This window comes from Phragmites australis, chromosome 7 (assembly GCF_958298935.1).
Source record: "Phragmites australis chromosome 7, lpPhrAust1.1, whole genome shotgun sequence".
In the NCBI taxonomy this organism is placed as follows: Eukaryota; Viridiplantae; Streptophyta; class Magnoliopsida; order Poales; family Poaceae; genus Phragmites; species Phragmites australis.
This window is the reverse complement of record NC_084927.1, coordinates 28,979,168-28,994,786: the sequence shown is the minus strand read 5'-3', so window position 1 is coordinate 28,994,786 and position 15,619 is coordinate 28,979,168. Positions and strand designations below refer to the sequence as shown.

At 42.2% G+C, this 15,619-nt stretch overlaps 1 protein-coding gene across 1 annotated transcript; it reads left to right on the top strand.

Annotated features, from left to right (window-relative positions):
• Window positions 1-12,714: 12,714 nt before the first annotated feature.
• Window positions 12,715-13,712, top strand: LOC133923575 (protein S40-4-like). Its single transcript, XM_062368856.1, has one exon. The coding sequence runs from the start codon at window positions 12,856-12,858 to the stop codon at window positions 13,381-13,383; it is 528 nt and encodes a 175-aa protein (XP_062224840.1). The 5' UTR covers window positions 12,715-12,855; the 3' UTR covers window positions 13,384-13,712.
• Window positions 13,713-15,619: the final 1,907 nt, after the last annotated feature.

The window sequence follows — 15,619 nt, the reverse complement described above, 5'->3', positions numbered from 1 at the left end:
CGCATCTGTCGAAATTTGGCTGGGTGACGCTGACACTTGTCATTTTTCCCCAATCTATCGACGTAAGCATAGTAGTAGCCGTAGTTGTTCCTTTAATTTGGGACCATACCACGATTCACAGACGTTTCGTCGCATCGACATGCAACACCTTTTTCAGCTTTGCCGTCGAGTCCGTATTGGCATTGCTCATCGGTGCACGACAGGGGGTGTAATGCTGATAATGGACATCAGGACGTATGGTTGCAGGGGTAGTTGCAGGGGTTGGAGGATCTAGCCTTCTACTGTTTCACAGCTAATAAAAACCTTAGTAAACTCTTTTAACAATTTTTTACATAGATGAGAAAAAGAAAAAAGAAAAAAAGGACGGAAAAGAAGAAGATAAGAGAGACTTGGATGAGCCCGGTCCGCCACTATATGGTTTTCAGGTTGGGGATAGAGACGAGTGCTCTACAGTTTGGCTATGCATGCATGGGAAAAGCATTGACCTGCTCGATGGTAGAGGTGCGATTTAGGCGGTGCTATTTACAGGTCGTCCACGATACGAGTTTTAGTATAACTTAAAGTATAGTATGATATAAAATATTTTGAGTTGGTTCGGTATGACATGAATATAAGAGCTATACCGTGACTAGGATCTTAATATAGTGTGTGTATTAGCACGACACGATGGTTTGGTTTAAACTGTGCACATATCGACACGATTATTTATCTATGCTTATTATCTAATTTCTCTGATACAAAACGTAAAATATTAGAAATATGCGTGAGCATAAAAAATATAAATGTAAGATGATAAAATATAAATATGTAAGCAATGTCAGGTGATATAAATATATATGAGTAAAAAAATACATATGTAATATGATAAAAAATAAATATATAAATATTATTAAATGATATGCAGTAGGACCGACACTGACGATAGGTCAATAAACTGATTGTGTCTAATAAACATAGCACGACTAGACGACGACACGGCAAGTAATAGCACTACTCGATGGCGTACAGACGCGCCCAGCCCTAATGACGTGCGTCCGTGTCAGGGCCCACGTGGACTTGGCCAGTGCTCGCACACCACATGCGCGCGCGCCGGGCTCCCTCGGGGCCTGGCTCCACTACAGCTCGGCCGGTACAGTACATGCACCGCGAACGCCACTGCGTGCTGCAGGCGATGACGACTGGGCTACTCCTGATCGAGGACAACACTGTGCACAGTGGTCACAAAAGGGCCACCATTAATTTGCCAAGCTTGTCGCACAGTTGGTACCATTTGTAAGCATGACACGCCAATTGCTGGGACCTTTTATTCCCCTGAAATGTTGAGTGGATCGGTTTGTTCAAACAAGTTTGATCGTTACTAGCTCGTTATATAATTCTGCCCCCCAGAAGGGGAACCAGCAATTATATGTGTCTGCATGAATAGGATTTGTTGTCGGAAAATAATGTAATAACACTGTAAATACTGTATCAAAATTACTGTATAACAAAATACTGTAGCAACTGGTCAGTACTTTGCTCTAGTCTCTGACGTTATTCACCAAAGTCAGAGGTTCTCGTTCCTCTCGGAGGGAGTTTATGTGACTTTTTTAGCGGCTGGTAACATTGTCCATACAGTAGTCATGACTTTATTTGGTTGTTTGCAGGGTCGGCCTAGGGGGTCGAGCGGGGCAGCTATTCTGGTCCTCAAAATTTAGAGGCTTTATATATATATATATATATATATATATATATATATATATATATATATATATATATATATATATATATATATATATATATATATATATATATATATATATATATATATATATATATATATATATATATATATATATATATATATATATATATATATATATATATATATTGTATATATTAATTTAAAAAAATTGAAAAAATTATATCTATATGATTTATATTTAATAATAAAATTTTATTTTTAATCTCGTTCTGAACAGGAAATATCAGTACGTGGTTGTTTGCCGATAGCTGTCACCTGCCCTGTAGCTTACATCGAGCTCTCATCTCGAAAGCATGGGCTCACAGTCTTTGCACTGTAGTCGAAAACGCCATTGTTTTGTCTGAAGTAATCTTTCGAGCAGTATGTGGGACAGGCTATTGTTTTAGCTCGAGTTCTGTTTGGTATAGTTTCTTTTAATTCAAGTTTATAGAGAAATATTTTTTTTAATAAAGTGATTTTATAATTAAAAATAATTATTTGAGATACACTTTATAAAAGAAATAATTTTATGCGATAAGTGAATCAGAAAAAACTAGTATTTTTCAACTTTTAATACCTTTTTATTTAAAAAATCACTCCTATAAAATCACTCTAAAAACTAAAAACTAAAAACTACTATTTAACAAAAATTTCACTAATTTTACTCCAAACTGATCTAAGAGGTCTTTCTTTTAGCATCACTTACTCATCTGTCGTAAGTTGAAGCTATTTATTAAAAGCCAGTGGGGCAGTGGCCTCACGTAGAATGGAACTGCTACGTGACTACGCGCGCCTGGCACATCCTGGACGTGGGTCCCGCATGTAAGAGTCGTGAATCTACCACCCGCGTACCGAATTCGCGTGCCCGCTGCCCAGCCTCCGTCTCCGCCCACGGCCTATGGTATGGGGACCCTTGCCACCGGCGGGGCGTGCCAAGCGCGAGGGGCAGAACCACGTGTCACCATCACAGACCCATAGACACACGCTAGCGGGGCCAATAATGATGCCATCGTGCGTGCAGCGACAAACTCGAGCACTGGAAAATTATTTTTGTTCATTGTCATAAGTAGACCACGGAATTACCCTTCCGCTAAATATTATGACACATCTATTACATATATTAAAGGACTAAGATTTAAAATAATTTTACAAGATCATGTTACTATAACTACGATTTATATAGATCTCATGTAGGTATACATATATATATGTACAAATAAATATATGTGTGTATATGTACATATACATATACGTATATGTATACTTATAGGTATGTGTGCGTATACATATACATATATGTATGTGTATATGTGGATTTTTAGAAAATAGTGAAAGTAATAATAGTTATATTAATAAATTGGTTGAAATAATCTAAAATACATAGAAAAATATCTAAAACTAAAAAATATGAAACAAATTTAGTTAGGTTTGTATTACTGTCGTCTACATGTTAAATTATGTTTATACATAAAAATATCATTATTTTTCTCATAATTAAATGAATGTATTAAATATCAATAAATTCATAAATAAATATTGGGATGCTCAAAATCAGTGAACCTAATTTTTTAGTCTTATTTTGTCACGCTCTATCCAACAAAAAGGGTGTGGCATAGGCACGCAAATCCATCTAGTTGACCTTATTACCGGCAAATGACAACTAGTATTAAGAAATTGCTGCTATTAGATGTAGTTCAAGGATCTCTTAAAAAATAATTGTAAAGGAGGCGTAATATAAGGAAAAAAAACTATTTATTCTTAATTTCAATATGTTTACAATGAGCGATTCTGCCTAGTATATATAGTGCCAAAAATACCTAAGAGATATAATCGAATCTTTCAAGAGATTAAGATAGACCCACATTTCATTGCAAACTTTAGGTTTCCTAATACTCACTTTGACACTTCTCGTGAAATGCATATATCTTATTAAAACTCTTCAAAAATCAAGTGAAAAAAATAGGAGAAAGAATGCATAGCTCACGACATGATCACATGAATTGCCTCGTTAAAACCCGTAACATAAGAAACTTCAGGAAAACTCATCTAAGAAAAGAAGAGTATAATCCACCCAAAATGTTTTATATAATCTTCATAATTAACTTTTAGGTACTTAATCTTCTTGACTAAGATTTAATTCTTCATATCGTTATTATGTGAACATTCTCCCTGGAAATGTACAACTCTCTAAGCTTCATCATCCTAATACTACGGACACATCTTTTAAAATTAGATGCAATGAGAGACTTGGTAAACTAATTTGCAAGATTTTCACATAACTTGGTATGTATTACCTTTATTTCATTCATCTTATACAATTCATGAGCATAAAAGAACTTGGGGTTGATATGCTTCGTTAAGTTGCTTTTCACATATGCCGATTGCACTTATGCAACACATGCAGCATTATCTTCATAGATAATGGTAGGGGTGTTAGTAGTGTTCAAACCATATGACTAGTGGATATGATTAGTCATTCTTCTAAGCTTCATATAAAGTTATTATTTTCGAGTGGTTCATCGAAGTAAATACAAGATTTTTCTTTGACGGTCTCCAGGAAATTGCAGTTCCACCACATAAGAAAACATAGTCAGTATGTGATTTCACTGAATGCATGTCTGATGGATACCTAACATCGACGTATCCAACCAAACTTAGCCCTGATTCTTTCTGTAGAACAAACTCATATCTTTGCTACCTTTCAAGTAACGTAAAATATCTTTCAAGCCATTCCAATACCTTTTAGTGGGTTTCATGCTAGTAGATTTAGTGCAAATGATATGTCTGGCCTAATGCAATTAGCCAGATATATTAATGCACATATTGCACTTAAATATAGGAATTTCGGTCTCAATACATCCTCCCTCTCTTCTCTATGTCGACAGAGATCTTGATATGCTTGCAATGGCCTTCCGACCATGGGGATTTTGGCACCAAATGATTTTTCAAAACGAAACCGCTCTAACACCTTCTGAGTGTAGTTTGATTGATGTATAAAGATTTTATCTCGCCATATGCTCTAGCTGTAGGCCTAAGAATTTTGGTTTTACTCAAATCTTTTATTTTAAATTCAGACTTCAAGTACAAGCTTGCTTGCTCTATTTCTTCTTATGTATTGATGATTCAGATCATCTACATATACATATATTATGCAAAATCCATTATGAGACCTTCTTATGAATACACAAGGATAATCTATGCTATTTGTGTAACCTCATTTTCTGAGAAATTTACGCAAATGATTGTAACACATTCTACCTGACTATTTCAACCCATATAACGACTTCTTCAATTGTACGCTATAAAGGAATCTATTTCATCTATCCTGATTCAGCAATGATATTTCTTTAGGTACCTTTATATAAATATACGAATCAAGACTCCCATAAAGATATGTTGTCATAACATCCATCAATTTTATTTTTAACTCCAGGTTGACTGCCATTGAGATTAAATATCTAAACGTAATACCACCCATTACCGAGGAAGGAGTTTCTTTATAATCAACATCTGGTCGTTGAGTGAAACATTGCGCCACTAGTCGTACTTTGTACCTCACAATTTCATTCCTTTTATTCCTCTTATAAATAAAAATCCACTTATATCCTATTTGTTTTATGTGGGCAGGTGTGCGGTATACTGGCCTAAAAATCTCTCTTTTGTTCAGGGATAATAGTTCAGCTATTATTACCTTCTGTCAGTCTTCCCAATCTGAGCTCATTATACAATCAGTGTCATGATTTATACCTGTGGCAATTTTATTTGTGTAGTAAACAAAATTGCCACAATCAACTATTGTGGTTGCTATATTCTATGATTCCTCTGAATTCACATAGTTTGTTGCTATTTCATTATGGGTTGCACATTCAGGTACTTCTACATCTCGCTCTTCATAATTTCTAATTGTTTGAGCAAGCTCCTTTAGTTTAACAGCATCAATTCCTGTGTGGAAAGATTCAAATTTGGTATACCTACTTTCTAAGGATCTATACCATCGTCAGGTCTCAAATGGCTTCCCTTCTTATTCCTTTAGGGCATTTTTATGATCAGTTATGATAAGATCTCATTTCCCATTTTTACCAGATGTCTTCGACTATTTGAGATTTTAGGTACCGAATTTTTTGTCATTTTATTATTTTTTAAGCTCCTAGTGCAAGATAAGAGGTACCTTCTTTTGGTACTTCCACCTTCTCCGGTGTATTGCATGCAGACACATGCGATGCGACTAAGTCACGCTCTTCAAATCACAAAAATGATCTGGTAGATCGTTTGCGAATTTTTGCAAATCAATAATTTTTTGCACTTTATCATTTGCTTCACTAGTGCGAGGATCATGTGCCGCAATTTTGTCCTGCCGTATAATTTCCTGATATTTTTCGTCTAAGGGTATATTTTCTCCCCGTAACGACGGAAATTATTTTCAACAAAAATACAATTAGCGAAGCGGGCTGTATGTAGATTTCTAGTTGTTTGGTCTAAATATCGGATTATGGATACAGTCTCATAATCGACATATATTCTAACTTTCCGAAAATATCCCATAACGGTTCGCTGTGGCTACGGTATTGGCACATAAACCATACATCTAAAGTTGCGTAATTGGGAAATCTTCCGAATTACCCCTTTCATTAGTTGCATAAGTGAATGGATGTTATAGGAGGATTATCGGAGGGTGAACTCCTCAAGCGGGGATCCGGAGGGACCCCCTTTGAGATTCGGCGGGGGGGATGATTCTGAGTCCTCCTTTGTACGTAAAATAAATGGGAGTAAATGAGATGTAGGCGGAGGGAATGATCGGATGCAGGAGAAAGTAAATGCTCAGGGGAATTTTAGACAGGTTCGGGCCGCACTGAGCGTAATAACCTACTCCTGTGTGTATTCTATAAATGCTCTGAGAATGTCTCTCTGAGGATCTGCTGTGTTACAAGAATATTTGTCTAAGTCTAGAGCTTCGTACTCCTTGTTCTTCGGTTGATCTAAGTCTCTGAGCGTTCTTCAGACTCGTCTGATGTAGGCCTCAAAGCTCCTCCCTTCTCTGGGGAGACCGTCCCTCTTTTATACACGGTGGGGCGAATGGCGTGCCCAAAAAGGATTGATGCAAGTTTCAAGACGCCATAAATGGAAAACAACCATCATGGGCTGCTGCTTGAGGTGACGGGGAGGGTTGAAAACGCGCCCCCGTCCGATCTTCGTAGTCGTCATTCCGCTTTTCAGCGGTGCAGTGGGGAGGGCCCGCCGGGTAGCCACCGAGCAGCCCCGCGTGCCCGCCCAGTCAGAGTAAGTCTGACACAACAGGGGAGCAGGCGTTATGCCTCGAGCCCTGCGACGTTATCCCGAGGCGCGTCGGATGACGCACGATGGGACCCATGCATTAAATGCCCCCACGTCTCCCTGCCAAACCGTGGCAGGGACTGACAGCAAGCGTGGAGAGAGTGGTTGGAAGTGACAGGTCACGCGCCCTCTTAAATGCGGCATCGGGCCTCTCACTAGTTGACACCTCACCGCTGAGCCCATATGGGGACCACCGGAGGAGGACTTCTCAGTCCATCGGGGAACTGTGAGTGCTCGGGGGCTAATGTTCACAGCCCCGATTACTCTCTCCCGGATATGCCCTCTCTTGGTCCTCGGGGAACACAGGTGCTCGGGGACCACTGTTTATGGCCCCGAGCGTCCTCTCCTGGTACTATACTGCTCGGGTCCTCGGGGAACTTGGGTGCTCGAGAACCACTATTCATAAACAGTGCCCACGAGCACCCTCTTCCGGAACTGTCTTCTCTTCTCATCGGGGAACTCGGGTGCTCGGGGACCACTATTTATGGCCCCGAGCACCCTTTCCCGGGACTTGATCTTCTTTTATCATCGAGGAACTCAGGTGCTCGGGGACCACTGTTTATGGCCCCGAGCACCCTCTCCCGGAACTGGGCCTTCTCGGATCATCGGGGAACTCGGGTACTCAGGGACCACTGTTCATGACCCCGAGCACCCTCTCCCAGAACTTGATCTTCTCAGACCTCGGGAAGATAATCCCCGAGGGAGGGCACCACATGGCACACTACTGTTCTTAGCATCGGGACTCAGGGACCCCTGGTTCCCATGTCACCGACAAGGATGATCTATAATTAATGAGAGCTGCCGCATATAAAACTACATGTCTCCAACATGTAGCAGATAAATTATAGTGCTGCAACAAATATCTAGTAATAAATTTTATTCTTTTTATCAATGCTTCGGCTAGTCCATTCTGAGTGTGGACGTGCAGTACAGAATGTTTAACTTTAATTCCCATACCAGTGCAATAATTATCAAACACTTTAGAAGTAATTCTCCAGTGTTGTCCATTTTAATGAATTTCACGTGATGATCCAGAAAATTATTCCTGAATTGTATGATCTGTGATATCAACTTTGCAAAGACGTGGTTACGGGTAGATAATAGACATACATGCAATCATTTTGAGGATATATCTATCAATACCATAAAGTACCGAAACGGGACAGAAAATGACTAAATATGACCATAAATATCCCCCTGGATTCGGTCTAAGAATGTAGGGATTTCAACTTATACCTTCAAGGTAGATGGTCTTATAATTAATTTCTCGGTAGCACATGCATGGCATACAAAACCTTCATGATTCGAAAAATTATTCACATTTACGCCATGACCCTGTGAGTTAGTAATTATGTTCCTCGTCATTCTAAGACCATGATAACCTAATCTATCATGTCATAAGGAGAATAATTATATACTATGAAACATAGTCATCAAGGTAGTGAACACTTCAGGTATTTTAATGTAAGTGTAGTACAAGCCACTGCTTATGAAGGAAAGTTTTTCTAGTATTCTTACTTCACTATCACATTTAGTGATAAGTAGGTGTTCCCTACCATCTTCTTCACTAATTTCTACATGAAAACTATTAGCGCGAATATCTTTAAACTTAAGAATTTTTTTGTAGATTCAGGATATAACAATATTTCTTTAATGTGCAACGTAGATCCATAGATAGTATGATTGTGGCTCTTTCAAAATCTACTATAAATTTATTACTACGAGTGACATCCATCATTTTTTCAGACCTATTTTTAATAGACTAAAAATACATCTTTTTTCTTAAGATGGTATTTATAGTTCCACTATCCACAATACACACTTTCTCTATACGGACGCTGTACATATTCTATACATAAAGCATTCAATCATTTGCATGCGATGAAGTAGCAACAAGACTAAATGTTCTATTAACTATCGAAAAATATTGTTTGCAGTTAAGCTTGCTCTTCTAAAGCTTTCATTTATTCATTCAATCATCCTAAATTCAGCAACTAAGTAAATAACTAATTACTCTAATTATAGATAGAGTCTGTGAAATATCCGACCACTTCATCTTCAATGGCTTTATTTTTTCGCTTCATCCTTTATGACATTTTCTATGGTAGTGGAGAAGGACAAAGTAGAGATCTCCACATCCTTTATTGGAGGTCTTTTACTGGCACTGTGGGAGCATCATCAACTTTCATGTGAGATGCATTCCTTTTAATTGCGGCTGCTTTATCCCCTTTCATCTCCATTGCAATAGTGAGGTGTGCTTATGGCTGCTCCTTTTTCTTCTTCTGGTATGATTTCACAATATGCTTTGGTGCTTTGCAGATTCGGGACTAATAGCCTCAAACACCGCACTTATAGCATGTCTGATTTTGCTCACCGTATAGCTTGACTTCTTTCTTTGTATTGCCATTATCATCACCAAACTTGACTTTGTCTGCTACCACTTTCCTTCCTCTCTTCCCCCGCTTCTTATTGCGGCTCTTGCGTGCTTTGAAAGAGTTGTGATTGACTTCTAGACCACTGCTCTTCACTTGCGGCTAGGATGAGACGTTCTTGGTGATGACTTTGTCATGAACTTCATGAAGCTATAATACGTCAATCAATTCAGAATACTTCTTGTATTTTGATTGACGATGATTGCGTGCGGATTCTGCCGCATTCGGGTGGAAAGTGGAGTGAGTCTTCTCAATTTTCTCCTCTCATGTGATCTCTTTCTCATAGAGACACAGGAGTGTGCAAATGCGATGTAATGTGGAGTTGTACTCTCTGACATGCTTGAAATCATAGAAACGGAACCGGACCAATTCTTGCTCTGCAATAGGCTTGATGGTGTACTTAAGACGCTCAAAACGCTCATGCAACGTGTCCCATAGTGCTTTGGTGCTGGTCGTTGCCATGTAATCATTCTTCAAAGTGGGAGAGAGATGGTGACGGAGAAAATAAAGTGTTTGATCATTCTCATCCTCCGTGTGAACTATTGCACTACTTGTTTCTAGGCCAATAGCAGTACATAGTCTTTTTGCTCCAAGTACAATCCAGACATCTGACGGTCTAGTGAGATAGTTACGGCCATCAACACTAAGCTCAGCGAACTCCTTGTTCATGATACCAACCATCTACATATTTAATAAAGCAAGAATTACTACTAGTAAAGGTGCATCATATTGCTAAATAGGGTTACTGTAAATTTTTTCGACATTTCCTATGCTATCATTCGAATTTTACTGAACTTAAATGCATAACATGCAATTTAAACAGTAAAAACAATAATTATTAGCATAAAAACAATAATAACATAATTAAGTACATCATAATTGCTAAAACAGATACAAATTTTGAATTCTAGAGGTACTTCTATGCAAAAACAAAGCATCTGAAAAAATTTCAGAACAACCAAGGGCCTAAACACAAAAATTTAGAAATTACGCTCAAATAATGGGAAACCCAAGGGCTAAATGTCAAATTTTAGATTTTTTCTTTTTCCTTCTATTTCCACCAGTTTTCTTTGTTAATTGGGCCGAGCCGCTAACATTGGGCCGCCCCAGCCTATCCGGTCCATGCGCTTCCCATATAACGGGACAGCTAGGGTTTCCAAACTGTAGCTGCCACTCTGACCTAGCGGTGGCCCACTTCAGGTTGGTGACGCACGAAGCACGTGCGTCCAACGTGGCGCATTTCGCGGGAGCCTACGGCGGTCGACAACGACTCAGCTCCGAGTGGTGGCTCGACTATGGGTGACGGCTCAACTCCAGGTGATGGCATGTGGTGCCTTCAAGTCGACTGTGGCCCGTGTGCCTTCAAGCAAGCTACAACGGTGGTGGGTGGCCGGCTTCAATCGACGGCGCACAGTAATGCAGGCGGCAGCGTCTTCGGTGGCCATACGAGGGACTGCGACACGGTGAAGCGAGGAGGCCGCCGGCTTCCATGCCGGCGGTGCCCCCATCCACCCCCTTTTTTGTTGTTTTTTCTTTAATATGTGGCGGAGGTCTTCGAGCCACCGCGTTTGGTGCGGAGGACGGCCGTCGGGGTCCGGCCAACGACGATGGCTAGTGGTGTGCCTAGCACTGGACTGGGAGGCCATCGGCTTCCATGTGTGACGAGGTGTCGTGCCTCTCCCTTTTTTCCTATATGTGTAGAGAGGCGGTCGCCGGTTCCCAGCTTATGGCATGGTGAGGGCTGCAGGCCCCACCGGAGCAGCCACTGTTGTCAAATCATTTCACTGTTCATGCTATTCACTCTACTGCTACTATTTGTACTATTCACGCAGATTTACGTATCCGAAGCAAAAACAATAATAGCTAGAAAACGTACCGAATCAATCGTACCTTTTAGTCCTTGCGAAGCGAGACGATCCGATTCATAGCTTGGTCTCTAACAGAGCTTCATGCTGATAACGTATTGAGAAACCGCTGCTATTGGCTATAGTCGAGCGATCCTTCGAGAGAACAATTGCAATGTAGATACAATGTAAAGAAAAAAATTGTTTATTGTTTATTCATCTATATTACAATGAGGGATTATGTTTCATGTATGTATGTATGTGTGTGTGTGTATATATATATATATATATATATATATATATATATATATATATATATATATATATATATATAGTTTCCTAACAAGTAGTACCAGCTTTACCCTTTTTTCCGATAAAAAGATGCTTTATATATATTAAAAGGTACATGAGTTACAATATTTGAGCACCAGTGCCCGATACATAAAGCAGCCTTTGCTGTCCATACTGCCGAGCTATGTGCTCTCCTAGCATGTTTCACTAGCTCATGAGCAACAATATTCGGGTGTCTCTTTGTTTTTTAGACCTTGAATTCTCCAAGACAGGTTTTTAGCTCTAGAATATCCTTGATGATAGCAGCAAATCTCATACGGTCAGAGCCTAAATGAGCTAATGTAGAGATGCAGCTCGTAGAATCAGTGATGCAGCTCGTAGAATCAGTTTCAAGTATCACTACCCCAAGCGACAACTAGTCTTTACCTCATCAGCCATATACACATATGACATATCCCTGTTGTGTAGTGTTGTCTGTAGTTGTACAACGTAGTCTCGTACGTGAGTCATGTGTGTACTCGTATCTACTTTGCATGGTGGCGCAAGCACAGTAGTGATCAGGGAAAAACAAGGTTGGAACATTCAGATCGGATGTGACAAAAAGTGTGTCCGGTGGGAGGTTCCTAGCACAAGGTTAGCACATTCAGAACGCAGGTGACAAAGTGTTTTGGTGAGCCATACCCTATGTGCCTTTTGCATATTAGGAAAGAGAGATAATATCTTACTAAAATAAAAATAAAATGAAAATAATATCTCATTGAAATAGAAACAAAATTTAATCCTAACTGCTCACCTCTCTTTCATACTTCTATCTTTAATCCTTTATTTATTTCTCTTTTCCTGTCCCACCTCTTTTTTTCCTGTTACAAAACGCCACCGTGCCTACCGTGCACCGTCTCAGACCATGACGCCCCACGGCCGCCGGTGCACATCCGTGTTAGTGGCGAGGCAAACACCCGGAGCCGGAGGGCTGGGCCGTCATTCCGGAAACAGCCTTATCCGCTTCGGGTCCCTCACGTCTCACTCCGCGAGCCCACCCACCGCTTGTAGCTGCCGCCCTCCTCACCCTCTGACTATAAGAACCAACCCACGCAAGCTCCAAAACCATTGCCAACCTCACCTAGCACCATTCTCTCGCACTCCTCGGCAAAGATCGGCGGTTGCAACTTGCTGCAAAGCTAGCTAAGCGTCACGGTAAAGGCAAGGCAAGGGGAAACAGCAAGACCGATCGATCAGCATGGCCGGGAGTGCGAGATCGGCGGCCGCGAAGCACGCGTACCGGATGTTCTCGCCGTCCCGGGGCGCGGCGGCAACGTGCCCCGGCGGGGCGGCGGACGAGTTCGACGAGTCGGACGTCTGGGGCTCGTTTGCCCCTGCCGGCGGCGTGGAATACTCCGGCCCGGCCGAGCTAGCCGCCGCCCGGGCGCGCCCGATCCCGGCCTCCCGCGCCGGGCGGAAGAAGCCGCTGGACAGCCGGGGCGCCGCGCCGGGGTCGCTGCCGATGAACATACCGGACTGGCAGAAAATCCTCGGGGTCGAGTACAGGAACCACCACGAGGGCGGGTGGGAGCTCGACGGGGACGACGACTACGACTACGGCAGGGCGGCCAGTGGTGGCGCCACGGTGATCCCACCTCACGAGCTGGCGTGGCGCAGCCGGGCCGCGTCGCTGTCGGTGCACGAGGGGATCGGCAGGACGCTCAAGGGGCGTGACCTCAGCCGGGTCCGGGACGCCGTCTGGAAGAAGACCGGCTTCGAGGACTGAAGTACCGGCCGCGGCCGGAGAGCAGACTCGGCGGTTGTTCTAGCTAGATGCTACAAGTAGGTTAGAAATGAGCAATATTAATTGCTTCTCTCTTGATTTCTTTCTTTTTTTTTTTGCCAGACCTGAGAAAAAAATCGGGTAGTAATATATAAGATCTTTTCTTTTATTCATGGAGATGCAACTAAGAGGGTGTTCATTCATGGTGTGACAATTTTAAGGGCACCTGGAGAAAGGAGGAATAGTTTTAGTTTGTACGGTTGATCAGTTGATCGATCGCATGTATTTTATCTCTTTCAAGAATGGAAAAGTTTAATTTCACCTTGTTCTAGTGGAATTCTGCAAAGAGAAGAAGTAATCGTGCCCTGTCTCGCGTCGTTTACCGTTTTTATTGTTAGGGGTCTCGGTGCTAGAAGAGGGAGATGCTTCATTTTTTTCTTCTTTTTAAAGCGAGAGGACGCTTCATCTTGCTTACACATCCCAGAATGTTTCTATGCACCAGTAGGAATGTTCTCATGCTGCATTCAACAGGAGCATAAAATGGTAGACTACCTATTAATCGCAGTTGCTAAAATGGCACTCCATTTCTTTTGGATGACCACTACACCTTAGATCAGTACAATTGTATCATATCGCGATCGATATGACAGATGGTTGAACAGTTCACGCTTATCTCGATGTGACGGCCACATGACCCCACTGAACACTATGCAGACGCTGGAAAACTTCATTTCTAGACTATTCTCAGTACATGGAATTCTTAAAATAGCTCGCGCACAAACCTGTGATGCCAAAAGAAACGTTTATATTAAGAAAACAGGAGGCTGCGAGTCTCCGCGCCAGGGAGGATCAATAATTGATCGATTACAGTACAGTGGACCCTACATAGCTAATCTAATCCTCCATCTATTTAAAAATAGTAAACGTATTTTTTTAAAAAAATCAAATTTTATGTACTTTGACTAATATAAAATCAAATCATAATAATGTATAAAAATTATATAACTAGATTTATAATTTAAAATGATTTCACATTATATAGGTTTTGTAGCTATAAATGATATATTTTTTTTAAAAAATTAATCAAAATCCAACTCCGAAGACCGAACATAAAAGAATTTATTATTCCTAAACGAGGAGAGTATAATTGTATGCCCGGTGTCGCTTTCCTGACGTTGTTTTTTAAGTGCACGCCAACCACGCTCAGATCCACACCCACCTATATGATTTTTTCCGTAACACATGTAAGAAAGATTAAAAACCCACGTATAAATATATTATTTCTCTTGAAATTTAATCTATAAAAAAACACGAGCAACTGTAACTCAAACCCGACGAACAGATCTGCTCATTCGTTTTTCCCGACGTTGCAGATGGATAAGGTCATGTAGGCCCCGCGCTCACCCATACTGCTGCTGCACATAGGAAAGAGGAAACTACCGAACGACTTGCCGCCCGACCCGAACTCGACCCACCGCGAGCCGTGACGCTCGCTCGCCCCCATCCCGTCTAGCTCACGCCCGGCAGCGGGCGCTGCGCAATTTTTCAAACCCGCCACGAAACGAGAAACGGACAAGGGAAATCTGACGCTCCGGCCCCAGATTATACTGTGACTAGTGTTGTCTTCGGTGCGGAATGACGGGACGTCCTCGGCGGTTTCAGAGCTTGCTGCCCGAGCCGCACGGTCTCAGCGCTCCGTGGTGCGGTGGCACGTCGGCGGGGCCGCGCCAGGTCGTCGAAATTTGCCGGGTCCGAGCTGCTGACTGTTCGCCATGCACGCACGGCGTTGGCACGGCGCGCTGCTGCTGCGACCCGCGGGATCGATCAGGAGTGGAGGCTCGTCGAGGCTTCTACCCCGACCCGCGTGATTTGATTCACTGCGCTCGCCGAAAATCTCCGCGCAGCGACCGGAACGCGCGCATCGCATGGGGACCTGCTGCTGCTGCGCGGCGCATCCAAGCGAAGTGGTCTGTCGCGTGGGCGGCCAGACGTGGCGGCTGGGCGCTTTTGCGACAGGCGGGGGCGTACGTGTCCGCGTAACGCCAAGCGCGCGGACGGCAGAACGCCGTTCTGTTCCATGGCCCCAGTTCCGATGGGCTGATCCGTCCCGTCCCCCCGCGCGCGCTTGGCTGATGGTTTGGAGGGTGGTGGGTGAGTGAGGTTGGGTCGCTGGGCTACGGCCGAGGCCCGGCCCCACGAGGCTGATATTTTCTAGAGGCTTCTTGCCTCTGGCAAAACG

What these genes read in the sequence shown, in the direction of transcription:
- LOC133923575 (XM_062368856.1), top strand. Translation starts at nt 12,856, where the DNA reads ATGGCCGGGAGTGCGAGATCGGCGGCCGCGAAGCACGCGTACCGGATG.